The following is a 26760-nucleotide window of genomic DNA, read 5'->3' as shown; positions in this document are numbered from 1 at the left end:
TTTTAATAATTGGCACTTGGATTGTATTTTTTCAAAACCAGTTGGACACTGGAAGTTTTACCGTGTGGTTACATGCTACTGCAATGACTCATCCGAGAAGGCAATGAAAAAAGAAGGGGCACTTAGGGGGGCCCACTCCCAGCGGTGGGCCTTGTACTTGTCCCGTGTGTTTCTTCTGCTTCTAAGCAGTAAGTGCCGTTATTTTTAGATTGGATTTAAAGGCTACTATGAGTACTACTGTATGCATGTAGCATCATTCAAAGTATATATTTGTCAGCACTGAAGGGTTTAAACAGAGCACGTAAAGAAACAGCACTTCATTGGTGTGTATTTGCATGATGGACAATGCGTTACAATGTGAAGTCGTAAGGTTCAAACTGCTTTCTAAATTGAGCCACCATAGACACTTCCTCCTCCCGAGACAGTTTGCAGTCCTTCCAGTCTGCCTTGTCAGGCACATTGAGAACTTCCTCACAGGCAAGCACCTCCCTCCCAAATTGAAGAGGGAAGTTTCTGTTAATCCTGTGCAGCAATTTAGTGTCGTCAAATTCCATATAGAAGTACGGTCGTCCAGGGTCCACAATCTGCCGCAGGTTCGAGTTACGGGGAATTTCGTCGAGGTCGACACCAACTGACTGCCCATAGTCAACCAGCACCGACTGAAGACCTGGCATCAGTGACTCGGGTACAGGCACAACCTGGATCTGGAGGTGAGAACTCTTGTAGTTTCTTTCAAAGTAGACAGGTCGCTTTCCTTTATCTTTGAAGAGCCGTTTAAGGCTTTCCTTGAATTTGACCACGTCCTCGAGGGTTTCTTCGTCCAGTTCTACGGTGCTCTGATGATGACCAATTGGCAGGATCAACACATGGTCAGGTGTGAGAGCGCCCTTGGCCAGTGCCAGGTAACAAGTGTCGCCAACGCTGATGACAAGGTGCTTCTCCACCTCAGGGCTCGCTAGACAGAACCAGCAGGGACCCTTAGGGGCCGGTGGAGGGCGCTTCTTGCGTTGCTGCTCGCCGGCGTCGTCGCGGTTTCGTTTCTTGCTCTTCTCCGCAGCTGGCGTGAGATCGTAGAAAAACTGTTGCGACTTCGACAACGTGTCTTTCAAGTCCGCCTCCGTGAACTCGTAGGGGCACTCAGTCACGTCGGTTGGCTGCTTCACGAGTTCCGCATTCGGCAGGTCCGACATGGGCACAATAGAGAACGCGTACAACCACTTTGCTTTCGCCGAGTTGCCGACAGAGGCCAGTGAAATGAATCGTGTGGCGTGGCGAGCTTGTTCACGGAGCACCTTGTGGTTTCTGTACGGCGTCCTCTCGTAATAGCAGTCGCCGGAGGATGTGAAGTGATACCTGGGCCGCAAAAAGTAGGCGAGAAGTGAGATGATGTCCGAGCCCTTGTCCTCTTCCGCGGACGCAGTGTGGGCATATTTGCAGACATTCTTCGGCCACTGGGAAGTGATGAACAGATCTACGCCCTTGTGGCTCGTGCTCTCGGCGATTGGGGACAGGAACTCCAGAGCTTGCTTTTTGGCAAACTCGCCTCGCGAAAGTTTCTCACTACTGGCCTCGTTTCCGCAGAAGTAGGCAATCTTGAGTCCCGAAGCACCGGTGAACATGCCCCGGGAACCTAAGTGCACGACGTTGTCGGTGAGATCCGACTCCGAAAACGAGTCCGGAGTGACACCCACAGCATAGGTCTGCAGCGGTACCTTGCGATTGCTTAGTTTGTACTCCAACCATCGCGAAGTGTCGGGTCCGAAGAAGTCGCCCACACAAAGCAGCATCTCGAAAGGACCATTCTTTTTGTTGACGGTGGACACGCGATCGAAGAGTTTGTCAAACTGGCCCTTTACATCCCCGCACACGAGGAGTTTCAAGGGGGACGCCATCACAAGTGGCGGCAAGCGCTCACGTCGGTAAGCCGAAACAGTGCGAACGCTCAAATTATGGTGCACACTGAACACTCAGCTATGAAAGAGGTGTGGCACCTGAAACGCAGGTATGCACCGCAACGACACGAAGACGAAAATATTGGCGCCTATCGCACATTTTCAACGTGCTATAAAAACAAAACAAAGACGAGCTATGTTGCCTGGCTGAGATGCGTTTGTGCCGCGACTCGCTATTAGGCACAACCCATACAGCCCAATTAGGCGTAAGTTTTTCGCTTACGCTTACTTGTCTTGCATGAAATAATATAAGTTTGAAATAACCAAAATTCGCGGAACTACAATTCAAATAATACAAAAGCTTGAAAGTGTTCGTGCTACCAGTTTCGGTTTCGGAACGTTTGCCGTTCGGTCTCAGCGCAGTTTCCTTGGTAACGCGTGTTTCAGCTGGCTTTCTCCTTTTCAAAGGAAAGACAGTAATGAGATGGGGGCATGTGTTTCCAGGAAGAACAAGCGGTGAGCTCTATGCACTTCTTGGTATATAGCAATTACAAAATTGTCGAGATTTTGTTACTTCACTTCACATTCTTGAACCCGCTTTTTACGCATCTCATATAGTCCGCATATTTCACTCTCTATACATCACAACAGAGTAACCAGTAGTGGCACTTTGCCTCCAGCTGACATGTTAATGTCACGTGTTTTATTCTGCATATTCTTCCAACAGCGTGCAAAGCGTACTGAGCACTGCATATAGCACAGATTTGACACATTGGATTCCTTGTTAATGTTTTACCGACCAGAGAAAAACGTTACACATGCGTTGTCGCAGGCATATCACACTTCTCATGATTGGCCTTGACAACGCTGGAAAGACATCGACAACAAAGCATCTTTTAAAAGGTATGTACCAGATGCGTTTCATATATCCTGGCGCGAATGGGAATTACTGTAATTAATGTACTTGTCATGTTGACAGAAGTACATATTAATTCTGGGCACGAAATTGCGAAATGGCTGGTGCTGTGTCTTAATGTTGCTTTGGCAAAGCTTTATGAATGGCATTTGGCGTGAACAGGTGCTGGCAATTGACTACCCTGAAAACCTTTTCGCATGTGGCCTTTCTAAAATTAAGGAAGGATGGAATACATATAGTTCAAGATTAAGGAAGTATGGAATGCATGTAGTTTGAGAAAGCATGACCAACCAACGCGACGTGGTCGCACGGTGAGAAGGCAGTCGCGGACACAGGCGAAATAACTTGTATATTTTTAAAGTTTACAGCTGCTGTGGGAAATTCAAGCGACCGTAAGCTGCACGAAGTGTATCTGGTTTATTGGTTTGGTTTATTAGGGTTTAACGTCCCGAAGCAACTCAGGCTATGAGGGACGCCGTAGTGAAGGGCTCCGGAAATTTCGGCCACCTGGGGTTCTTTAACGTGCACTGACATCGCACAGCACACGGGCCTCTAGAATTTCGCCTTCATCGAAATTCAGCCGCAGCGGCTGGGATCGAACCCACGTCTTTTGGGTCAGCAGCCGAGCGCCATAACCACTGAGCCACCACGGCGGGGCCTGGTTTATTGGTGCAGCTTGATATGCGACTTGATGTGAAACAGCAGTGCGCTGCGCGCGGATAGCCACGTCCGCTCAGTCTCTAGCTAACTGCAGTCGAACCTCGTTATAACGAAACGGTTTATAGCAAAATAACAGATATAACGAAGGAACGACAATTCCCCTTGGAAGCTCGGTCAACACACTTCGTTATGACGAGGTTCTACTGTATTTGGACTAATGCTAACCCTAATGCTGAGAGGGAGAGTGCTGCAGCCTACCCACTCCTTCTGGATTCCAGGCCGGAGCGTCTGCGCTGTATGGTTAATTTTGTGCCTCGTGCTGACTATAGTCGGATACAACTCAAGAGCGAAGCGGCAAATGCCCCTCAAAAGAGGCCCTCCAGCCAATGGTGTCGACCGATTGTCATGACGTTGTGGTTAATAAGGTTAATGCATGGTTAATCCCTTTCCACTTCCCGGCCCCGTGCGATGCTGCGCTAGCAGGTGCAAATAGATGGCCAACACTTTTCTTTGCTCTGTCGCTCTCAAAAATAGCTGCCACGCAGTTGGCGACGTCTCCTTTTCCTTGCACGAAGCGGCGCAAGCAACGGTTGCCAGGTGGAGAGCGGCAAATCCCCCTAAAAACCGCTTTGAAGGTGAAAGCCTCGGACAGACGCCTACGCCGCCGGACAGTTTTTGCCTTCATGGCCCTCCTAAAGCTATGGCATTAAATGAGCATAGACACCTAATTTCTGGGTGACTGTGCATAGGGCATTAGAATACATGGGATTACCACGTGCTATTCGCCCACGACTGCTAAATAATTTATAATTGAATTTCTTCATCATGTTGTTTCAGTTTAAACAGCCGAACGATGGCTGTGACGTCAAAGTTGCGTATAAGTCACGAGAAAGCATGAAAGAACTGTGATATAATCTGTGTTTGGCCATTTTAATACATTACAACGCTAAAGCCAGCCTGCCTCAAGAGTTGTTGTTGTTATCCTCAAAATAATGGCGCGTACCCACTGCGGGGGATTGGCCATGACGCAGGCGGCGACTGACAGGTGTTGTGACAGGTGACTGTGATATCGGTGACTGAAAGAGAGAACGGGGAGAGAAAGGGGCTAAACTTGCCATGTTTAGATAAATTTTGAAAATGAGAAAGAGCTTAGGACGGCAGCCGTTTCGTGTCCGAAAGGAGAGTTTGAATGGCGGAGAGCACATTCCAGTTACTGCGCCCAAGGGAGGAAGCACCAAGAGACAGTATACAACCCCAGTTGATAGACCAAGCTGTAGTAACGGGTGCTCTAGCAAGCGCCGCCGTAAAGAGGAGTAACGGCGACAGGTCAAGAAGAAGTGATCTATAGTTTCGGGTTCAGCGCAGAGCGGGCACAATGGGGAGACCGCCAGACCAGATCTATGAAGGTAGAAGTTTAATTGAGGCACGTGACAACGTAGACGCGTGAAGGAAACCTCAAGCTTGCGCGATCGCCATCCTTTACCGCATCGCGGATAGAGGAGATACCGGAAGTCGGGAGAGGACGTCATTGCTGATGCTGCAAATTCTTTCAAGAAACTAGCTGGCCTCAGTAATAGTTGGAATGACAACAAATGAAGAAGCAGCAAAAGAGGTCACCTTATGTGACCTCTGCGTCTCTCGGGACAACATTCCCCTATGCTTTCTTTGGTTTCGATGACTGCTGGCTTCCTTCACATGTATTTTTAGGAATGTTTAAAAAAGTGTTCGCTGAAACGCCCGGTATATCGCGCCGTCCCCATGATTCCATAAGTGCACAAACTAGGGCTACCCAGATCGCATGAACACAAATGGCACCATCTCCATAGAAATATTCTTCTGCCTTAAATTAATGGCACAGAAAGTTACTCGATCCTATGTCTCCCTTTTACCTTTCTGCGTTTTTTTTAAACTTTTTTTCTCTCTTTTTGGCCCCTTAGAGTAACAAAACCGGGCCTCATTCCGGTTGACATCTTGTCACGATTAACGTAATGCGCGCATTATACGTCCTACACTCAGTGTCACGGTACTAAGCAACCTTTTATCTATTTTTCTTTATCTACGCGGTATCTTGCATGGGAGAACCGCATTCGCCGAAGAAAGGTCACGATACATTCATGATGAAAACTGTTCCGCAGACGGCGACCCCGCGGACGTGGTTCCGACTGTGGGTTACTCCAGCGTCGAGACGGAGCGCTGCGGTTTCCGCGTGACGTTGTGTGACCTGGGCGGTGGCTCCCGGATCCGCGCCATCTGGGAGCGCTACTACGCACTCGCCCACGGCCTGGTGCTCGTCGTGGACGCCTCGGCGGCGCACCGCGCTCCGGAGTGCCGAAGGACCATCGCGCAAGTGCTGGCCGATCCGCGCGTAAGCGGAAAGCCATTGCTCGTGTGAGTACACATGTAATGGGTGTACGAATAAGCTTTGGCCACCAGTGGAGTCTCGTTAATTCGAACTTCCGGTTTATTCGAACTTACGCTTTGGTCCTGACAACAGCGAGTGTATTTTAGAGCCCCATTCCTGGCTTGCGCGACGTCGGCGTAACCGGCATAGCTATAGCAAAGCGAAGGGTGAAAGTAGGGCGATAACGAAGGGAGGAAGAAAATGAAAAGGCGGAGGAGAGAGAAGCGGTGGAAAAGAGAAAGGCGGAAGCGTAAGGTGGAAAGTGTAGGAGAAGGAAGGTACGGCGGAGGTCATGCTCACTTTACGCCGGCTGTTGCGTAACGGCTTCTTAAAAGCGTTTACAGATAGCCATATCTAGTGAAGCAGCGCAACGGCACAAGGCCAAGGGAAGAAGAGGACAAACACAGCGCTGAACTGACAACAAATGTTTATTCCGGATGCAATCAGCATATATATACTTCAGCACCTTCGAAAAAAACAAAAGAAAGAGAGGGGGAGGGGGAGCGGATGTTTTTTTCGAAGGTGCTGAAGTATATATATGCTGATTGCATCCGGAATAAACATTTGTTGTCAGTTCAGCGCTGTGTTTGTCCTCTTCTTCCCTTGGCCTTGTGCCGTTGCGCTGCTTCACTAGATATGTCAGACCAACTTGCCCACCAGTTCATGTTGTACAGATAGCCAACCCGTAGTTATGCTCCTTACAGCTGCACCCCAGCTTTCTGCACTTCCGAATCATTTTGGACACAGATGGAAGACATATTTTAAGCTCATTTTGTAGCCTGTAGGCCGTAGCCAGCAGAGTTTACAGAGCACTCAATTGGAATAATAAAACCTGGTCGCAGTCTAATCCGTTATATAATAGCTTTCAAAAGCGTTTCATTTGTTCACTGAACCTCATGCCCTCGGCTCAGCAATGTGTTTGCGCAGAGATGAAGCTAGATCTGATCTTGTTATTCTCCGTCAATAATCCAGCCTAGCCACGAAGCCCGTTTTTGCTCTTGCGCCACTGCCCATGCAGAGACGACGAGACGTCTGCGCGCACGAGCTTTTGCGTTCCTACGGGGCCCGTACTCGGACCGAATTATCGGTGCGTGATAAACTCTCCAATAACTCTCTAAATATCGTGTCCCATTCACGCCTCTGCCGTCTAGATTTTAGCACTTTTCTCTATCGGCGCATTCCCGCAGAGCCACGAACTGCAAATATTTTTTTTTCCCGCCTCCACTCACGCAGGCTGCTCAACAAGCAGGATCTCGAAACAGCCGTTGATGAAACAGAGATGTGCTCCCTGCTGGACCTGGAGAATGTGGTCAACCAATACAAGTGCCCCACGAGGGTGGTACGCGGCAGAACCTTGCTCTCTTTCCCCAAGCCTTTTTACTCCCCGCAAAAAGGAGTAAAGAAAGGAGTTTTTTGGCGCAGGAGAACTGCTGCGCCATCCGTTTCGGCGGTCGCAAGCGGAAGAGAGACCCGGGCATCGACGGGGGCTTCCAGTGGCTCCTGGGCCACATTTCCAGCAATCTGGACGAGCTCAGGGACAGGGTGGAGCGCGACACGGCGCTACAGCACGCGCAGGAGGAGCGGGACAAAGAAGAGCGCCTGGCCAGGGTCCAGAAGGCGCGGGAACAAAGGTATTTATGAGCGCATTTCCCTCGCTCTACACAGGTCCTGGACAGGGCTTCAAGCCAAGAAAGAGACTCACAAACTTTAGACCACGGAGGACATACATATTTACATTATGTGGGCAATTAAACTGGCGGCCCTAGTTACAGGCTGAGAAGGAGGTAGCCCATGGTCACTGTGGGTAGCATTGGAGCCTCTTCATTCCAACTCACTCAATTCGAATGCGGTTCCGAGCGCGCCGATCTTATGTAGACTAGTTCGCGGCGTCGCCACATCATTGCATCGATTTCGTGAAAATTGCCAGTTCGTCTCTTAAGCACGGTAGTCACGGAGAACGCCCAGGGCAGCCTATGTAATACGTTAGGTACAACAATTATGACTTATAATAATGTGCAGAACCGACAAACGGTAACCTATATGCTGTGTGTAAGTGGATGCCTAGGGAAGAAAAATGCAGTAGGGGGCAGACAGCAATCACCTGGACTCTTGCGAAATTCGCTGCAGTGACGTGGCCGCAGGTGGCACAGAACAGGTCACTGGTAGAAGCTGTGGATTTGCAGAGCTAGCTCACCTTGGCTGATGATGATGATGATGCATTTATAATGCGACAGCATAACTTCCTAGCTTGCGATTTCGCGTCCTGCGTCCGTCGAAAAAGTCGCTGATTGATTGATAAAGGTCACGTGACCTTGTGATGCAACCACAAAGTCCCCCCCCCCTTTTTGGAAGGTGGAAATCAAATTTAATTAAATCAAACTGCCACCTTCCCACAGTAGCACTGCACATCATGCATTTTCGCGTCCTGCGTTAGTCACAAATGTCGCTGATTGGCCGCTAGGGCGATGACGTCACAATGTCTCGTGACCACGGCGCGAGAAGTCAAAACTGAAACACAAGGGGGAACCGCACAACCGGGAAAGGGAGGGAGAGACAAGCGAATTGGAACAGGTTCCTGGCGGGCTCGCTCAGCGCATGACTGTGTGTGTGCAAATAAAGATACGATGACAGCGACAACATTGTGTATGTGGTGCAAGAACTTACGCAGACACATAAACATGTTGCAGCAACGTTACATTCCTGTTAAATATATATTTCTTGCTTTCCCTCTGTTCGGACAGGGCAAAGGCACGCAAACAAGTCGACAGCATACCTGAAGATGAAGGCGACAAGAACGGAAACAAAATCACCAGTTTCGAGTGCGAGCCGGAAAAAGTCGTCACGGTGAGGCAGGGCTCATGCTCACTGGTGAGCGCGCTTCACAAATTTGTCATTAGCGGGGTGCACAAGCGTGCTTCGCTCTTCTTTTCAACGGCTGTTTTCTCGTGCAGCGCCAAGGTCGCAGGTTCGATGTCACACGCAGCGGCCGTATTTCTGTGCATGAGAAATACAAAAACGCCCGTGTGCTGCGTATGACGTCCGCATAGCCCGTATGTTCCGCTTTGGGACGCTTAAACCCACAATTTACAATTATCGTGCAGCGATCGCACCTGATGCATATCATAAACGACGAACTAGTGTTCTTTCACAATTAATAACGTGGTAAAGAAAATTGTTATGTCTCATTTTGGTGGTTCATTTTTACTTGCATCTCTAAAAATGTCGCATGTTGTAATGCCGGGTGTTTCGCCTAAGACTGTTAGTAATTTTTAAAAACAGACTTGAATTAGAAGAGTTCTCTTTCTTCGGCGGTAGAGGTGTGCATCAGAACACAGCTAAGACGTGTTAAGTACCTGACTGGTTAACTAATATTAAACAGTTAACTTTTTAAATATTACAGTTAGGCTCCTCACTTATTGAGAGGCTTGTAGTTCACCGTAAGAACATCCACATCAGTTTCTATATTTTAGAAAATGCCATTCTTGTAGCCGCTTAAGTGCAAGTAATTTTGGGGCCGTACACGGGCGAAACCGAAACCACGCGACCGGAAAGAGTGCTATCCACGCCTAGCTACGAGCGCGCGATATTACGTACTGTGCTTACTGTGGGCTACGAGCCTCTCAACAGATGAGTATAACTGTAACAGCTAAAAGTTCATTATTACTTAACCAGCTTGTAAGTTAAAGGGACCCTGCAATGACTGATGGTCATATTTTAAAGCAACCAATCTGCGAGTATTCGAGCCAAATTCGACAGCGCTGCGTGGACCCTACAATTTACAAATAAGTTTTTGACTTCTTGCAACAGATTACGGCGACACCTCGCCGCATGTTTTCAGCCGCCCCTACACAGATGACGTAAAGTTGGCAGTCTGGGCGAAATTGGCCGACCCAAATAACACATGTGAGATGGGGCGCGGCGGGGTGCAGTCCCGAACTTTTTTTTTTTTCTCTGGCGTGTACAAGTTGAGGAGGGAGTAGAGAAGCGTCATTTTTAATCGCCGATATATTCCGTGGTTATGAAGCTATAGTAGGATACAACTTAAAAAAAAAACAGCAGCTGCTAACACTGGGCCACGGCGTTCTGTATTACTCCGCTGGCCAATCGCAACAGTAAGCGAAATGAGCTTCTTAATGTTTAACTATATCAAACAATCCAGGTGTCAAAATTGTAGAGCTGATAATCTTTTTCTTGTGGTAAGCTTCTTATTTACGTGACAAGAAACGTTTAACCAGCGGACTATTTTTTCGTTGTGGAGGAATTCTGTGCACGGAGGCTGAATGTGGGAGGAGCTTCACTGCAGACTTAAGTTGTACTACAGTGCTGTAGAACAGGGGTTCTCAAACTGGGTTCCGCGGGCTGTCTTCTTGTGTTCCGCGAGAACCCTCACCGGCCCTGACCCGGCAGCTGATATGAGACTGGCTCTGAGTGCTACTGAGCCACGCTTTGACTTGTCTCAAAAAGGAAGCAGTACCACCCATCACATTAGTATTTGTATTAATCTGTGCAATAAACATTTAACTTTTGCAACTCTCTCTTTGCAAAAATGCACTCGACAACATTGCTGGTAAGTGAAAGCAGGGGGGGGGGTTCCCTGGAACTTATTGAAGGCTTTTGGGGTTCCTCCAAGCAAAAAAGTTTGAGAACCCCTGCTGTAGAATATCCCAATATTCTAGGGCACTGTAGTTGTACCACGGCCGGTCTCGACACGCGCGCTTTCTCCGAGCGAGCACGTCGAGACCGGCTGTGGTTGTACCCGAATATAGCTTAAAAATTTTTTTCCGCGCGGTCATCAGTGATGGAATACTGATCACTCAAGTGCTTTTCCTAACCTCAGAAAATATCATTTCAAGGTCCCTTGAAAATACCTCAGTTGTATTCTGATGCACATATCTGCTGAGAATGATATGCCAAAGAGAGCGCTTTTCAATTAAACACGGCCACTGCTTTAACAGCACGCTCAACTTTCCAGGCGGAAGGCCGCAGCGGAGAGCAACCGTCCGATGAAAGAGAGATGCAGACGCCCGACGGAGCACGCGTGATTGTTGTTAGTCCTGTACGGCGCACACCGGTGGATGAAGACGGCTATGAACTGTGCGACAATGCATCCGGCGAGCAGCCCTCAAATGACCACGAGCAAGCATCAAGAGAGCACGAGCACCGGTCACGTGACAAGCGGCCGGCCACGCCCACCAACAAGACACTGGGACTGTCTCTCTACATGCCGCAGGCGTCCTGCCCACCCCTTACTGAAATAGAAATGTGACACTGTCAAAGATGTACAGGGCATGCTACACATACAAGAAACACCAGAACGGGTGGGTATGCAAGCGACGATGACTATCACATTTCAGCTGATCTCTTGAGCAAAAGTTCAGCCTACAGGTTTTCGTATGCAACCTGATCTGTACTGGAACACTTGAGTTCCCTCTAAATGTAACACACCCCATTTAAGGGTCACTTTTATACTTTGAACTTTCATGTACGCACACTCTATTTGTATGCATAAATGGTTGGTTGGTTTATTGGGGTTTAACGTCCCAAAGCGACTCAGGCTATGAAGGACGCCGTAGTGAAGGGCTCTGGAAATTTCGACCCCCTGGGGTTCTTTAACGTGCACTGACATCGCACAGAAGGGAAGATAGTAAGACTTTTTTTCAGGAACTAGTGCGCATATTTGGTGTGAATTTACTCACACTTAATATTACAGTGAAAGCAAAATGACAGTGATGGGCACAAACAGATTCTTGAAAAATTTAAATTTTTATCCCCATAAGATTTGTGAGCTCCCGCGGTGGCTCAGTAGTTATGGTGCTGGCTGCATACCCGAAAGACACATGTTCGATCCTGGCCACAGTGGTCACACTTTGATGGAGACGAAATGCTAGAGGCCTGTGTACAGTGCGACGTCAGTGCATGTTAAAAAACCCCATGTGGTCAAAACTATCCAGAGCCCTCCACTACAGAGTCCCTGACAGCCTGAGTCGCTTTGGGACTTTAAACTCCATAAAACCATCTTTCCAAAAGCTTATTCCCCCAGGACTGCTGGGCCTTTGAAGGCGTACAAAACTGATATACAGACTATATTCTACCCAAAGCTATCACACATATCACTCTATGTAGCCAGTGTCACTCATCAGTTCTGTTTGTCTTAGTGCTCCAATAGCTGTTACAGCTGAAGTTTTGATGTGTTTAGGTTGCAGAGGAAATTCAAGCCAGCAAAGTTATCCTTTTGGAAACTTTTGTCTTTTTCAAGGGGATATCTTGTTTTCTTGGGGTGCAAGTCAAGGTTCTGCTCTTGTCATGGGTAGGATTTCAATCCAGCTGTTTATAATAAAAATATTCCAATGATAACACTACTACACTGAAATGCAGCAGGTTGCAGCATATCTGTGCAGCAGATGCCAAAAAAAAAAAAAAAGCCTTTATGCACTGTCATATACAGTATCATCAATACACCACAAGCTCTATGCAAAACTTGTATTTTTGAAAATCTTTTTCTACCCTTCCTTACACATCTAAAAAGTAAGCAACTTTCACTAGATTGTGCAGTATGCAACTGAGTGTGCAAGGGTCTCTAAAGACTATGCTCATATAGCATTCAGGTAGAATTTCTGGTAGAAATGCTCGCTCTTATAGAGCATCTCGGCACAAATCACAGCCAGTTTTTAAAGTTTTCATCGAATTCCTTTTTCCAGATTATGCAATATAGTGCATTGATTATGCTCACTCATATTTATCAGTGTAACAGACAATAGTCTGTTATTTTTTGGGCCACAGTTGTAGGCACATTAAAAGAAAGGCTAAGCTTACAATCACACATGAGAAGCTTGTTCTTGTTCCACACTGGGAAAGTATACATAAACTCATCGCAAAAAATAGCATCTGCTACATCATTTGAATGGTTTCTCTTTCAACTTTCCAAGTGTTTATGGCATATGCTGCTCCTGTGTTTCAACACTACATGAATTTGATCAGAACAAGGGGATCAGGGTTAGTGTGTATAAAAACTGCTTTTCACATGTGCATGGAAGCAAAACAAAATCAACTCCCTAGTATGCAAAACAATCTCGTCACAACTTGTAAGAGTGTACAAGAGAGAGAAGCAAGTGCGTGCTTTCCTCATGTGTTGTTTTGCTTGAAGGTTTTTGTCTTGCTATCTCATTATTGTCTTAAGCTACAACCAAGGCTTTCTCATCTTCTACGAATTCACAATTGTGCAGAAAAGCAAGAAAAAGAAAATAAATCACCTCCACTTCTGACTGAAATGAGATGAAGTATAATTTTTTCAATGTGACATGAACAGTAACTGCACAGGGGCACAGTGTAAGAGGTCAACCTGAAGCTCACACACACATTGTATTCCCAGCAAAAGTTTGAACAAAACACAGAGGAAATGCATATTACAAGGTTGTTACATCACAACTGGTGTATGTTTGCAATCACGTACAACGTGCAAAATTTTGCATTCCAGTAAAAAAGAAATTCATGTTCAACATTTCGAATGCTGGTCCCTTTGCATATAGGTCGAGGCAGATGTAGTTCTTTGACTAGCACAAACACACTGTCGTCATGCATGTTGTTGGATGTGTCCTTTCATTAACGGAACTCACAGTCACAGCTGTGCCTTAGTCTCTTGAAGACCGAGCTGGAACTCCTTGTTGTCTGGTTCCATGGAAACAGCCTTTTCCATGTCGGGTAAAGCAACATCAAAGCAACCTGGAAAAGACGCATGTAAAGCTAATTAACATATGACAATGAAGCATGCAGCTTTAAAGGCTATTGTGTAGGCAAAGTAACTAGTATTTATGAAATACAGTGGAAAAACAACAAAAAAGAAGTGATTGTGACAACCGGTTTACATGCGAATGATACTGAGGCATATAGAAGTACTGCTATTCCTGATGTCCCCAAGTGTAGGGTAGCCTACCATCGCCTAGTTAACCTCCCTGCCTTTCCGGCCATGTCTCTCTCTCTCTGACGTCAAGTAAAGGTTACTTGTATCGGACCATATTCCACAGTATAAGCACTCGCGACAAGTTGTTAAACACGACAAGATGTTTTACCCATTCTGTAACGTATTGTCCCACGGTTGAAGTAGGCTGCAGCCAGCTTGTCGCAGTAGTGGATAGCTTCAGTGTAGTCTTCCACGGCTTTGTCGAATTCTATCATCCGGTAGTGCATTTGACCACGCTCGTTGTATGCTAGCGCTAGTTCGTATTTCCTGAAACAGTCAATGAACGAAGTATGTGCAATTTGGTAATCACTCGACCCTACACTGGAAATTTTCAAGGGCCATCCGTAGTCATTCACCTGTTGTCAAGGTTTTCTGCGTTTCCTGACTCGGTTTCCTGGCTCCTTTGCTCATTTTGGAGGAGGCGCAAATACTCACTCTTCTTCTTTTCGATCAGATTGTCAAGCTCGACCTTCTTCTCGAGTTTCGTAGGAACATCTCCTGTCTCAGGACCCATACCGACTGCTGTGAGATGGCTCCGTGCGAAAGCACGCAGGAATTGCGACACGAAATGCCCACCTAACTTCAGTAACCGCAGCGCATCAGCTGTCAGGAGAGACGTGCTCGTGCCGGCTGCTACAAACAACGGCTTGAATTTGGATTGGATTAGGTGCAAAAAAAATAGCCATGAATGCGTGTTAAAATTGTTTAAACATTTACTATCTTTTATTACTCACTAGAACTCAAAAATAAAATTATTGCACACTTTTGAAGGTATTGAAGGTTGAATTTTAGTTTTGAAATCGAAACATGAAATCAGCGTGCCATCATCATCATGAAGCACGCATGCGCGCTTTGCTCGTTTTGGGTGTGCGTCTTGGATCGTGTGTACGACGACGGAGCCGTAAGGAAGTATTGGGTACATTTGGAGTAAGGGAAATAAAAATTACCGTTAAGACGATCGCGGTCTGAGCCGCATGATGCTTCTGCGAACGCTTCATAGGTCCCTGTCGCCGGCAAGGAAGACTTTAGCCGTTGTCCCCTCCGCAAGCTACCACGAGAAGGCAAGTACCCGTACATACGCGTACCCGTGTGCATTCCTTAACTACGCATTCCGGTGTAAATTTTGTATTTTAACTGTCCGAGCAGATACCACTGCTTGTGAATGGCCGCATCAATGTTGGAAGCTAAACGCAACCCTTTTTCAGTCTTTTGAGAGCTAGGTTGTCAAGCAAATTCGCACACTTTCACCAGAGAAATATCGCATACACGATCAGGCTAGAAGGTTGTTGAGACCATGACCGACTTTGATCTGCTTGTCTAGTTAAACATAAAAGACGCAGATGATCGGTCGACTTCCAACGACAGAGGTGCGCGTGTGTTGTCGGGCGGACGTTTACTAATATTTCTTGTTGCTTTGATTCGCTGACTGCCGAATAAACTGCGCCGATATGAGCCGGTGAAGTTCCTTTACTTAGTACCAGTATGTGCGCGTGTGGTCCCTTTGCCAGAATAAAAGAATGACATTGATTCCCTCGACCTATTGTTGCGCTCGTGATACCTTACGGCGCTCCGACTCATCAGCTGTCTTTGGTTGACAGGTTATCGACCACTATGAAAATCCCCGCAACGTTGGTTCGCTGAATAAGGACGATAAGAACGTCGGCACTGGTCTTGTCGGCGCTCCGGCCTGCGGCGACGTCATGAAATTGCAGGTGAGCTGCTGGCACGTTTGTACTTTCTGGGCGAAAAATATGCTAAAGCATTTGCGTGTGATTTTTTTTTTGTTGTGTTGTGGGCGGTTTGTGACGCGTTTAGAGAATTTACATGTATTAGAAGGATCTGAGCTTTTGGTGACATGTCATGTGTTTCATTACATGACATGTTAATGTCACGTGGTAGGGACATTGAACACATTTTTATTAACTCAATGTGAACATGAAAAAAAAGAAAATCTAGCTCAGCTGAAGACAAAAGACTAAGGTGAAAGGTAAAGTGACATGAACATTGGGAAAGTTCTTCAACAATTCAGTATTATAAGCATTTGAAGTCTGATAAATTTCATCAAGATGGAGCGCATAAACTACACTACCTATGGGAATGCCCCCAACCCATGGCAGTTCCCCCCATACCCAACCCATCCCCCTCCTCATGGGAGGCCGCTCTGTGGGCTGCTCAACCAGCTGGCTGAATGAACATAGCTAGTGGACAGCGCTCTCCATGAGGTGTAGACCCCATAGACTCTTGGACAAGTAGAGGCCACCCTTGAAGACATTTTTTTTTCTTTTTAAATTAAGTTGTTCCTCCTCCTCCTCCTTTTGAGCACAGGTTATGATCCAATGGAGGGACAATTTTCATAACTTCAGATTTTGTAAGGAGCATGCCAGGATTATGCAAAAAAAAAAAAAAAAATTCCAGCCTTCCTCAGTCATTAATCATGCAGTATCTGTTGGGTCCTCTCATATCCAAATCGTAACTCGACACGATTTTCGAAGTCTCATTCGATGCAAAGTCTCATTCAACACCACAAATTAAATAAATAAATAAATAAATAAAAAAATCCCCTGTGCCCCTTGGTTTCTGTGGCTGTTGGCTTCTGTCGTATTTATAACGAGCCCCTCATTCCCCTTCCCTTGTTTGCTTAATTGCTTAGCGAGGGTCTCGGTTCTGGCAGCCTTGACGCCATAGGAAGCATAAGAGGGTTCTCACGCAGCTTCCATCCTCTTCGTTCGATGACGTTCTACGTCACACCTGCGGTAACTCAGGACGTTCCACGTCCGCCGCCTATGAACGTGGGTGGCGCTGATGAACACTCTCAAGGTTAGGTTACTTGTAAACATAAATACCCCCGAAAGCAGAAGATTTGACAGCCGTCGCCGTAGCTCAGAGGTAGAGCACCGGACGCGTAATTCGGAGGCCGTGGGTTCGGATCCCACCGGCGGCATGTGGTTGTTTTTTCTTCTGCTTTTCTAATCAATTAGCATTAAGCGATAACATGTTCAGTAATATTCTAAATTGATCAACACCACAAATTAAATAAATAAATTAAAAAAAAAATCCCCTGTGCCCCTTGGTTTCTGTGGCTGTTGGCTTCTGTCGTATTCGATGTAATAGGTAGTTATGTAAACAAATCAACACATCTTAGGCACTTTTGAGGCATTTATGTGGGAAAAACAGTCTAATGAAAATTGACACTTTCTGGAGCCATACCAGGCCTATCGTAAAACAGAACCATTCATTTAAGAAAGGAAAAGGATCTCTGCATTTGTTTTGGATGCCTGACTCAGTGTCTTTCTTGAGACTTCAGCATTTTATTTTGTCTACATTTGTGAAAATTGTGGCTTGTATAGGCAAGGTTTGATAATTTCCAGGTCATATCCACACATGCGGACATAGTGCCGGAAAGGGTTATACACAATTAAAAGGTAATGACACTAGCTTAAAAATTGTTGAAGAAAATTTAGCAAACATGTTGAATCCTTTGGCTTTCATAAGCTGTCTAAATTTACATGTGTGCATCACTTTCTAATTTGCTCTAGATCAAGGTGGATGAAAGTGGCAAAATTGTTGATGCCAAGTTCAAGACATTTGGCTGTGGGTCAGCCATTGCATCCAGCTCCCTTGCGACGGAATGGATAAAGGGGAAGAATGTAAGTGATTTATTTATTTATTTATTTATTGGTTGATTGATTGATTGGTTGATTGATTGATAGTCATTCTTTTGCCGGGTTCTTGACAGTGTTGTGTTAGCGTTGTACTGTTGAATGATTAGCAGCACAGCAAGGTCTAAAGTCTTTGTATCTGGGCTATGAATTTGTCCACAATAAAATGAAGAGTGGGATTAGTGGTTTAATCATGCTATTATATTATTAAAAGGTGAGCAAGGCACTGTCGATGTTATTCATACTTTGTCACGTTCCTCACAGTACTCACAAATTTTATGCTACACTTCGAGTTACCGAGCACAGTGCGACGGTTCTGTGTAGGAATTTGGCCGTTACATTGCCTTATTGTGCTCGTGTTGTTTATTCCAGGTGAGTGAGGCAATGAAGATAAAGAATACAGATATTGCCAAAGAGCTGAGCCTCCCGCCTGTCAAGCTGCACTGCTCAAGTAAGTAAAAAGAGTTTGTTTTTTGTGTGCAGCACACATTCTCACTCTGTTGCACCCTAGATCCTGACACAGCCATATTTTAACATTTTTAAAGGGGCAGTGAGGTTCAAAAATTGGTCATGCTAGAGGAGCACTTGTCTGTTTCCACATTGGCAGCAAGTTGAGGGGCATGAAAAGATTGCCTGAAGTGAGAGTCATTTTGCACTGAAATGGGAATTGTATTTGACAGTTGCTCTTATTAGTCCGTAAACACTAATCTGATGGCTACCACCTTGAGCAAAATCGTCCATTCTCTGTTCGCATTGGCACTGCCCGCTCTTCGTCGTTTTCTGCGTGGCACTAAGCTGGTCGTTCTGACCCGAGCAAAATTGTTTCCTGCGTGCCTGCAGCTGGCCTAGCGAGAGCGCTTCGTCTTGTGGCTCTGCCCACTCGTCGTATTCTACTTATCAAAAATCCATGCTTTCGCACTGATTTTAATCTAGTAAACATTCTCTGCAATTATTTTTCAGTTTTGTGTTTATGAGCATATCGTTGAAATGTTTACAGAGGCCCACATTGCTACAAGACAGGCAAGTTTAGTTTGTTGTATGTTGGCGATGCACCATGCCCTGAAAGTCAACCAGATCTGTCAGCATTTGTCGTCTGTTTGCTTTACACTGATACGGATATGATATGATATATGATATGATGATATGAACAAAAAGATATGATATTTTAGTTTAAGTTTTTAGTGCACTGATACTTATGTGTGTTCTATATATGGGAACAAAATATAAGATATTTTAAATGGTAGAAACAAATATTAATTAACGCTTTAACCGGCAATAAGAGTAAATTTATTGAAAATATGATTTCAGTAGAGCATCAAGTCATCGATGATAATCAGGGGTTTCATCGTATAAAAGAATGACGGTTGGTAGTGCCTGAACACAGCACTTTGTATCGATGACTGCTTGACAGCAGCAAGACATAAATTCCAAATAGCTGTCGATGACCCTCCGGACTATGTTTGCCAACACTTGGAGAAGGTTGTCGAATTTCTCACCGATGCTGTAGGCCTTTACGTGCCTCAGACAACAGGCCTGGTGCTGTCAAACATGTTGAATTGAATTAAAGTGGGGAGTCTGTTTCAGACACTCCAGAAGGTCTGTGGTCCTGATGTTGAATAATTTTTTTCTCAAGTGTAGAAGAATGCTTCATGTCATAGTCCTGCTGAAACATACAGCCGAACCCAAAATTGTAGCATGCTGACGGACGCAAAACCTTCTGGGCACCTCGCTTATAAACTTGTTTGTCGTGGTACCTTGAATTTGGCGTCAGGGATCAATTCCATGAGTGGAGAAACACCCTCTTAACCTTTAAGTTTCTGCCTTTAATTTTTAAAGTGGAAAGTTCGTAACAAGAATCATGTCTAGTGCATCTCATCTCCTCTGAATCTCGTTGCTTTCAAACAACATAAGCTTGGATTCGTCTGATTAAATCACTCTTATAAGTTGGACACCTGTCCACCCTACGTATTTGTTTGCCCACGTCATCTTGGCAGCCTCATTCTTCTTACTAGTACATGGCTTTTGGGCTGTCCTCTTGGCTTTTAGTCCAGCAGATCTGAGACAACCTCTCAGAGCCACTGGCGCCACTTTATAACAGGATACCAGGGCCAGATCCTCAGAAATATTGACAGCATACAGTCGAGGGTTCTCTTGGTCTGCACAAACAATGGCAATAAAGGATCCACCAACCATGTTTTCAACAACTTGCTTGATCGATTTGGAGCAACCATGCCTCCCGTGAATCATTATCTATTCAAACCTACTGTGAACTGTGTGAAAGGCTGCTGCTGTTCCATCTTAGACTGATGGCCATGGACGATTGCTATTTGAACAGTCTGCTAAGTTATGTCCGCATTGTGCTGTGCCCATTGCTTATAAAAATATGCAGTAATGCAGATCATTGCACCATACGTCCGTGAAAAATGACAAGCAGTCGAAAATGGCTATGAAAGGATGAATGTGTAAAACTGGCTGAAAACATGCAGTTGTGCCCCTGATAATGCCTGGTGGAAGAAAAGTGTATTGTTAGGCCAAAATATATTAAGTCAAATGGAATTGATAGTTATTTGCTGTGTGCTTTGAATTTAGCCAAAAGAAACTAAAAATGTCATATCTCTTTGACCTCTGCTGTATATGTGCAGGTTATTTATTCATAAATTACAGCATCACTTTACAGGCGATGTGTTTCGCTTCTTGGGTGACCTTGTTGTGGAGCAAACATTAAAACTCTGAGGGATCGTGTGTGCTGTCTTTTCAGTGCTTGCTGAAGATGCCATTAAAGCGGCTCTCAATGACTACAAGCGGAAGCGCGGTGAGCAAGAGGCACCCAAGGCAACTGCAGAAGTCTCTACAAGTAGCAATGGCTGAAGGTCCTCACTTTTGCTTAGCTTGTAGAAAAATCCAGTCTTGTCAGATGTACCGGCTGCATGTAGCTGTATATGTGATAAAATAGAATAAAGGCCTATTTGCTGAGGTGAACTTCGCTCCTGAAATCTGTTGTGTGTGTGTTTCACTGAGCAGCAAAATATGGTTATGTACAGCAGTTTCACAACAGTTATGTACAGCAGTTTCAAAGTGCAGGTGAGATTTAGGTTGAATGAGGAGCTTGGGAAATTTGGTGGAATAATATAGCCACAATTTAGACGAAAAAGTTAATAATTTATTTGTTTATTTATTCGTTGTGTTAGTACCCTTGATGCTATGGCATTAGAGAGGACAGTGGGAAAAATCACAAAAGTGACAAAATTGCATTGTAATGAACAATAGCGGCTTTAGAAAGAAGACAAATCTGAAGAGAGGGAGGTAAATAACAAGAACAATGCAAGCAAAAAGTACAAAATAAACTTCATTAAAGCTTTGCGCAGACATTACCACGACAGATTTGCTGCCTAGGACATCGAAAAATTGGGGAAGAAAGCAGTAAGGTATCGATATTATTGCAGCATATTTAGAAGCCACTCTAGAAAGGCTGTGTAGTTAGGTGTACAAGCTATGGCTATGGGAGAGGTCACTGAAGGTCATTGGGAGAGGACTTTGTCCTGTGGTAGGCTCAGTTTGCCTGACAATGACAATTTACGTAGCATGTTTCAGTTTAGTAACAAAGTACCAGAAATTGGGATAATCTGGTACTGTAAGTCTACCTTTATAGGTCACCATTTGCAGTGTAGAACTTGTGCTGGCATAGTAAACAAATGGTTGCTTCTGTGTGAAATGGGCTTGCAAATATCAACATTATAGTGCTGTATTTTATGCAGCAGAGCAATGAATGCATTTACCTTTTTCTGGCTCAGCAAAAGTTGCCAGAGTGCTTTAATGATGGCCTGAACTAGGTAGCTTCATAGGAAAATTTTAAAGGTACTTTGAAGCATTGCTTGCATGTCTTGCTTTATTTTTTTTTTTCCAGAATGAAATGGTAAGCACCTCTTCATAGTCCCATCTTCTTTTGCATGTCGTGCAATGAGTACTGCATGCAATAGAGTGGATTTTGCAGAGCCAGCTTGTTGGATCAAATGAGGTCAGGCCTTCACATAAGTGCCAGAAATTGCATATACCTGCAGCTGTAGATGTACTTCATATGACAACTGCAGAATTTGTTAGAAGTAAGTGTACTATAGCAGCAAAACATTGGGTAAGGCTGTTCACTGCTGATAGAAGTTGATAATAACATTCTTAGCTAGTTCATTCGAAGCAAAGTGTGCGGAATGAGTACTCAGATTTTGCAAGTGCTGAACCTTTAGTGTGTACGTGTGACTAATATATAAGTATTCTTGCATAGTGATTGGTGGCAGCCTCCAAATTTAATTTCTTGGCTTTAACTATAAATGGGCTTTCTGTATCATTTCTTGCGAAAGTTTCATTTCTTTGCTGGTTCAAGCACGATGCCACAATTGCTTTCTGTTTGCTCATTTTGTTCAAATGTACCATCACCCGTGCACCTTTGTTGCTCTTTCACACTAGTAGTTATGACCTTGGCAGTGAACATTCAACCATTTATTTTAGTTGCTGACCTGGTACTTATTTAGGTGCTTTTTGACACAACACAGTTCTTACAGTGGTGCATGTGGCATAAGGAGGGGTGGATGCAAAGATGATGCTGTCTCTAGTGCCTGGAATCCTTTGTTTTCATCATCACTGTATTTTGGAAGAATGACGCTCTTATGAGTTGTCATGGCATTGCATTGGCATCTTGATACAGTTTGCAACCACGGTATATTTTCAGTGCAAAAAAAAGCTACAAATGATTGGTCAGATGTTTAGGGGAATCCCTCAAGGTGGAGTAGATTTGTTATAAGGGAGCGATTACTCATTGGCATCCACCCAAGTGCAGCCATATGGCTACAAAGGAAAGCTATACAGCTTTCTCAGAAACATCGTAGTTAAAGAAAAATTTGTCCTGGTCCGGTATTCGGACTCAGGACCACCGCTTCACTGGAGTAGTCGCTCTACCAATTGAGCTAACTGAGACGGCAAGCTTATGGTAGGGCGAGAGTGAATTGATCAGTGACTCGGAGTGAGAATAGTGTTGGTCAAATATTTAGGGGAATCCCCCAAGTGCCACGTGGCTGCACTTGGGTGGATGTCAATGAGTAATTACTGCCTTAGCTACAAATGATACATGCTGCTGCCAACCACGAGCTTCTTGGGCTTGCACTTAAAAAATTCCATTTATTACGCTCAAGAGTGCACGTTACTGGGCAAGTTGGCCGTGCATTGTTAAGCAAAGGACTGTGCAACACAAACATCTACGTGAAGGGCACAAGGACAGGCCACCTTGTGCTTTTCTGATCTATGTTTTTGTCGCTTAACAATCCATTTACTACTTTGTTCCACTGCATTCAGTCTACTAATTATTTGCAGTGTGAGCTGTGCCATCACATAGCAAGTGAGAACAATGGCTTCCAACAGGAGTAATAATCATTGCGCGTTCAGTAGGCCTGTTCTGCTGTTTTGTGAAGAAACCAATTAAACCTCATTGCTTTCTCTGATGTCATCATTAGTCGGGCGACCTCAATTACTTGACTGGTCATGTAAAAAAATCACTCGCTTACATGTTTTAACTAGAATAAATGATGTAACAAATAGAAGTTGCATAGGAAGAAGACAGTCACATCTTTTCCACCAAGAAAAGGCTCTGAATATCTGTGATATTGCATGTGACCTTCTAACGAATGGAGGATTTACATTCACTCGACTTGTTTAGCTCCATTACTTAAAGAGATATGATAGCATTTTTGTTTGACCTTCCCTTTCTCATCAAGTCTGTGAATCCAAGTTGGCACCTGCCGGTGAATGTGTCGACTTTGCAAATAAAGCCTTTCAATGCTGAAAGTACCCACACGATCCTTTCTTGCCACCTGTCCTGTAGGCTTTTTAACAGCGACAATAATTACATCTGAACAGGGTTTTTAACACAATATGCCCATGATTGTTGCATGCAGTGTTGAATGCCAGTACAACGGAGGATGTTTTGCAAAACTTTACCTGCAGTGAATATATCTTTCCCCTCTATGTCAGTGTCGTCTACTGCTTATAGGATATTGCAAAACTAAGATTTTTTAAATCGCTTCTAAATTTTCGTGCAGGGTTGACACATTCACAGCTGTTTGTTTTCATTAGTGCTCTTCTATGGGCACTGGCGTGGCTCTGGAACGTATGAGTTTCGGTTTGTTTCTTTTACATGCATCAGTTTTTTCAGAAGTTCTAAAAAAGGCCGAATTGTTTACATAATGACTACTTGTACAAATGAGTCTAGTGCAATTCAACTGACATCCTGAAACAGTGTATAGCCACAACGTGGAGATTTAAAAACCCGATAAAAATCGCCTATATAGTCGGGCAAGGTTGAATTTTTATGTGTGCTATATGAATGCATATTGCTTGCAAAAATGTGAAAATCTGAAAGCTTTCCTCTGACAGGATCATGATTAGTGACTGCAGGGGTTACTAAACACCAAATTACATCTTTAGAGTTGTTGCGCTTGGAGTGTAGCGTTGTTGCGGCTTATGCTCTGAGCCTACATTCATTTGCCACGATCTTGGATGTCCGCACAACACGTGGCCAGCCCTGCATGCAGCCGTATGGGAGAAAAAAGAAGCAAAAAAAAAAGACGAGCCTGCCAGGATTCGAACCTGGAATCTTCTGATCCGTAGTCAGACGCGTTATCCGTTGCGCCACAGGCCCAGACGCACACTGCCGTGCAAGTTTACACCATGCTATCTAATGCGGGAAACAGCTACCCTGTGCGCGCTGGTGGCTCTTAGTTTATGGATTTTAACGTCCCAAAGCGACTCAGGCTATGAGAGGCGCCGTTGTGAAGGGCTCCGAAAATTTCGACCACCTGAGGTTCTTCAACGTGAACTGACGTCGCACAGTACATGGGCATCTAGGATTTCGCCTCCATCGAAATTCGACCGGCGCGGCCGGGATTGAACCCTCGTCTTTCGGGTCAGCAGCCGAGCACCATAAACACTGAGCCACCGCGGCGGCTGGTGACACTTCACACTTGATTCAAAGCATAGCATGAATCACGTGAACAACTCAGGAACGAAGCGGCAGACGGTAATCAAAGGAGGCCCTCCAGCCAATGGCGTCGACCGATTCTCATGGCGTTGTGGTAGGGTCCCTTGTGGTTAATCCATCGCAGGGGATGGTGGATGGAAGGGCATTGACCACAGCTTAATCTGATTAACCTCGCCGATAAGATAATCTCTCGGCGTTATTGGCTGGAGGACCTCCTTTGGGGGGTATTCGCTGCTTCCTTCTTGAATTGTATCCAATTGAGCGGCGCGCCTATGCAGGCAACCATGGCGCGCAACAAGATGGCGGTCGCATCGCGTTGCGGCCGCACTGCAGTAGCCACACAAGTAGAGTGTAAGACCCTTCTAGGACACTCTAACACAAGCGAGACAGCCCTGTTGTCCGGCATATCCGATAATGACCCCCCACCCCAAGACGTGGCCGGAGGTAACATGTCAGCGCCCTTTGACGCACCTTTCAAATAAGCTGGGTGCGCTCAGGTGCGCTGCCTCCTCCCCACCTCCCACTGACTGGGCAGCGTCTTTTGGGCCCTCAGTTGGAGATCTGAGTTTCGAACTTCGCAACAATATGGCGGTTGGGGGATTCAGGGTACAAGGGGGGGGGGGGGGGGGGGGTTACAATATTTTGGGTGCCGTGCAAGTTGCTGTCCATTGCCCAAATCTGGTGGTGACCCTTTACACCAAAAGGAACAACGGAAAGCGCGGTGCGATACGCTGCCCGGTATGAGCAGAATGCGCGGCATGTCCAACGCAAAGCCTGTACGTCCTGCATGCCAGCTTGCTGGATGTAATCCGACGGAAGCCTGACACTGTCACGCAAGTGCTGGCTGATGACTGCATAGACCGGCAGAAGAGACTTGCAGTCTGCTGTATCCCCGAAATTGCTGCAAGAGAGGGAGAAGTTTGCGCTGCCGCCATCCCTGCCAGTGCCATGTTAAAGCGATGGTGCAAGAAAAACCGGCACCGGTTGATCTGAGCAAAGGGTGGAGCCCTGGGATGCTGGACAGGGATGGACGGCATTACAGCCTCGAAGGTGCCCGCTTTGTGGCGGAAAAAAAGTCAGGCCACTGAGCCTTTTTTAGACCAGGCACCCCGACAACAGCTCCAGGGGAGGATACAGAAGCCAGTGCAGCCGCCAGTAACCGTCGCTGTCTGCACGTCAGGCAGGACAGCACCCACGCACGGGAGACACAGCGAACATGAATCCGCGCAACAGCACACGAGTGGCCAACCAAACCCGATTCCGCCAGCCCCCTCGTCTACCTTGTCGTCGGTGGCCCCGCTGTGGTCAAACCCAAGGCTCGGATCAGTACAGCCCCTGAGTGCGCCGCAGCAGCAGGCCACACCCTAGCTTATTATGTACCCGACGCAGCCACCGGGTCTGCAAAGGCCAGGTGCCGGCCAAAACCTGTACCACTTTGTGGGCGACCTTCTTCTCCAGTTATTGGCTCCAACGGAGCCCCAGTGAGGTGAGCAGAGGCCAGAGGCCGGGTGGGCAGCGCTCGGAGCTACGCGATGCCAGCTGCTGGGGGCGTCGCCTTCAGCTGGTGCAGACGGTGCCGGACAGCATACAGAACGCCATTACCACGGCCCATCTCGTCGCCGCCATGCCCAAAGCAACCTGAGGTGAATGTTGGGTTCATAAATATGCAGGGCGCCAGAAAGCAGATCCAGTGGGAAGAACTGTACAGGCTCCTAGTCGCCGAGAAGGTCTCACTTTTCGCTGTTACTGAGAAACCTACGCGGCCTAAAGACGTGGAGTGGACGTGGAGTGCCTAAATCGAGCGTAAGCATGCTATGCAAGCAATTGCCTAGCGCAAGATCGCCCAGTACGACCACGAACAGCTCAGGGCCATCCCGACCTCAGGTCGCAGTAGTGCCAAAAAGTTGTGGTCGTATGTGGCAACGCTTGACAAAAGGGACCCCTCCTGGGAGATTCGAAATGAAAGCACCGGAGAACCGGTCAGGGACACGTCGCAACGCCTTACACTGCACATGTCACAGGTATAGAGCTCCCCGCTTACGGAAACTGAGGTGACCACCCGTATCCACGTCCCATCGCGCTTCCGGTCCTCGGGAGGATCTCAATGCGAATGGCAAATCTCACGAAGATCTCTGAACTGCGCTTTACGCCTGCTTTTCAACCGCATGTCTGACCTTGAAATGCCGTCAGAGTGGATAGACTTGCTGTATCGACTCTACAGTGACAGCACAGTTGCCGCCTGCTTTAGTGGCGC

The 26760-nt window shown here is 46.1% G+C and overlaps 4 protein-coding genes and 1 non-coding gene across 7 annotated transcripts; 2 read left to right on the top strand and 3 right to left on the bottom strand.

The window, feature by feature from the left end:
• Nucleotides 1-306: 306 nt before the first annotated feature.
• On the bottom strand, nucleotides 307-2107 carry LOC149359873 (pre-mRNA splicing factor CWF19L1). The gene has a single exon (XM_089571979.1). It carries the CDS (start codon nucleotides 1890-1892, stop codon nucleotides 351-353), a length of 1542 nt encoding a protein of 513 aa, XP_089428105.1. The 5' UTR covers nucleotides 1893-2107; the 3' UTR covers nucleotides 307-350.
• Nucleotides 2108-2729: 622 nt separating this feature from the next.
• LOC149359872 (ADP-ribosylation factor-like protein 13B) lies at nucleotides 2730-13220 on the top strand. Of its 2 annotated transcripts, none has more exons than XM_089571981.1 (6): nucleotides 2730-2795; nucleotides 5604-5856; nucleotides 7103-7208; nucleotides 7292-7500; nucleotides 8611-8713; nucleotides 10842-13220. In XM_089571981.1, exons 1-6 carry the CDS (start codon nucleotides 2741-2743, stop codon nucleotides 11133-11135), a joined length of 1020 nt encoding a protein of 339 aa, XP_089428107.1. In that variant the 5' UTR covers nucleotides 2730-2740; the 3' UTR covers nucleotides 11136-13220. The 2 variants fall into 2 exon arrangements, with proteins under 2 accessions (XP_089428107.1, XP_089428106.1); XM_089571980.1 differs by having other exon boundaries at nucleotides 8611-8737.
• LOC149359871 (uncharacterized) lies at nucleotides 8329-14452 on the bottom strand. Of its 2 annotated transcripts, XM_089571986.1 has the most exons (4): nucleotides 14183-14452; nucleotides 13936-14093; nucleotides 13483-13588; nucleotides 8329-12193 (listed from the first exon to the last, which is right to left on the bottom strand). In XM_089571986.1, the coding sequence occupies exons 1-3, from the start codon at nucleotides 14338-14340 to the stop codon at nucleotides 13485-13487; spliced, it is 420 nt and encodes a 139-aa protein (XP_089428112.1). In that variant the 5' UTR covers nucleotides 14341-14452; the 3' UTR covers nucleotides 8329-12193; nucleotides 13483-13484. The 2 variants fall into 2 exon arrangements, with proteins under 2 accessions (XP_089428112.1, XP_089428111.1); XM_089571985.1 differs by lacking the exon at nucleotides 8329-12193 and having other exon boundaries at nucleotides 12279-13588.
• A 234-nt stretch (nucleotides 14453-14686) lies between these two features.
• Nucleotides 14687-20478, top strand: IscU (Iron-sulfur cluster assembly enzyme). Its single transcript, XM_089571978.1, has 5 exons — nucleotides 14687-14887; nucleotides 15425-15538; nucleotides 17363-17473; nucleotides 17858-17936; nucleotides 20244-20478. The coding sequence occupies exons 1-5, from the start codon at nucleotides 14801-14803 to the stop codon at nucleotides 20351-20353; spliced, it is 501 nt and encodes a 166-aa protein (XP_089428104.1). The 5' UTR covers nucleotides 14687-14800; the 3' UTR covers nucleotides 20354-20478.
• Nucleotides 20479-24094: 3616 nt separating this feature from the next.
• Nucleotides 24095-24167, bottom strand: TRNAR-ACG (transfer RNA arginine (anticodon ACG)). Its single transcript has one exon. It is a non-coding gene; the product is annotated as a tRNA-Arg (tRNA).
• Between the last annotated feature and the right edge of the window lie 2593 nt (nucleotides 24168-26760).

This window comes from Amblyomma mixtum, chromosome 2 (assembly GCF_055824585.1).
Source record: "Amblyomma mixtum isolate Tamu chromosome 2, ASM5582458v1, whole genome shotgun sequence".
NCBI lineage: Eukaryota > Metazoa > Arthropoda > Arachnida > Ixodida > Ixodidae > Amblyomma > Amblyomma mixtum.
Note: the sequence above shows the minus strand (reverse complement) of the source record. Positions and strands in the feature narration are given on the sequence as shown.

Excerpts from the sequence above, each read along its gene's own strand:
- LOC149359873 (XM_089571979.1), bottom strand. The coding sequence starts at position 1,892 with ATGGCGTCCCCCTTGAAACTCCTCGTGTGCGGGGATGTAAAGGGCCAG.
- LOC149359872 (XM_089571980.1), top strand. The coding sequence starts at position 2,741 with ATGATTGGCCTTGACAACGCTGGAAAGACATCGACAACAAAGCATCTT. Across the intron at positions 7,209-7,291 it reads ACAAGTGCCCCACGAGGGTG|GAGAACTGCTGCGCCATCCG; the intron begins GTACGCGGCAGA and ends TTTTTGGCGCAG. Across the intron at positions 7,501-8,610 it reads CAGAAGGCGCGGGAACAAAG|GGCAAAGGCACGCAAACAAG; the intron begins GTATTTATGAGC and ends CTGTTCGGACAG.
- LOC149359871 (XM_089571986.1), bottom strand. The coding sequence starts at position 14,340 with ATGGGTCCTGAGACAGGAGATGTTCCTACGAAACTCGAGAAGAAGGTC. Across the intron at positions 14,094-14,182 it reads GCAGAAAACCTTGACAACAG|GAAATACGAACTAGCGCTAG; the intron begins GTGAATGACTAC and ends TGACTGTTTCAG. Across the intron at positions 13,589-13,935 it reads GACAATACGTTACAGAATGG|GTTGCTTTGATGTTGCTTTA; the intron begins GTAAAACATCTT and ends CGTCTTTTCCAG.
- IscU (XM_089571978.1), top strand. The coding sequence starts at position 14,801 with ATGATGCTTCTGCGAACGCTTCATAGGTCCCTGTCGCCGGCAAGGAAG. Across the intron at positions 14,888-15,424 it reads CCGCAAGCTACCACGAGAAG|GTTATCGACCACTATGAAAA; the intron begins GCAAGTACCCGT and ends TTTGGTTGACAG. Across the intron at positions 17,474-17,857 it reads AATGGATAAAGGGGAAGAAT|GTGAGTGAGGCAATGAAGAT; the intron begins GTAAGTGATTTA and ends TGTTTATTCCAG.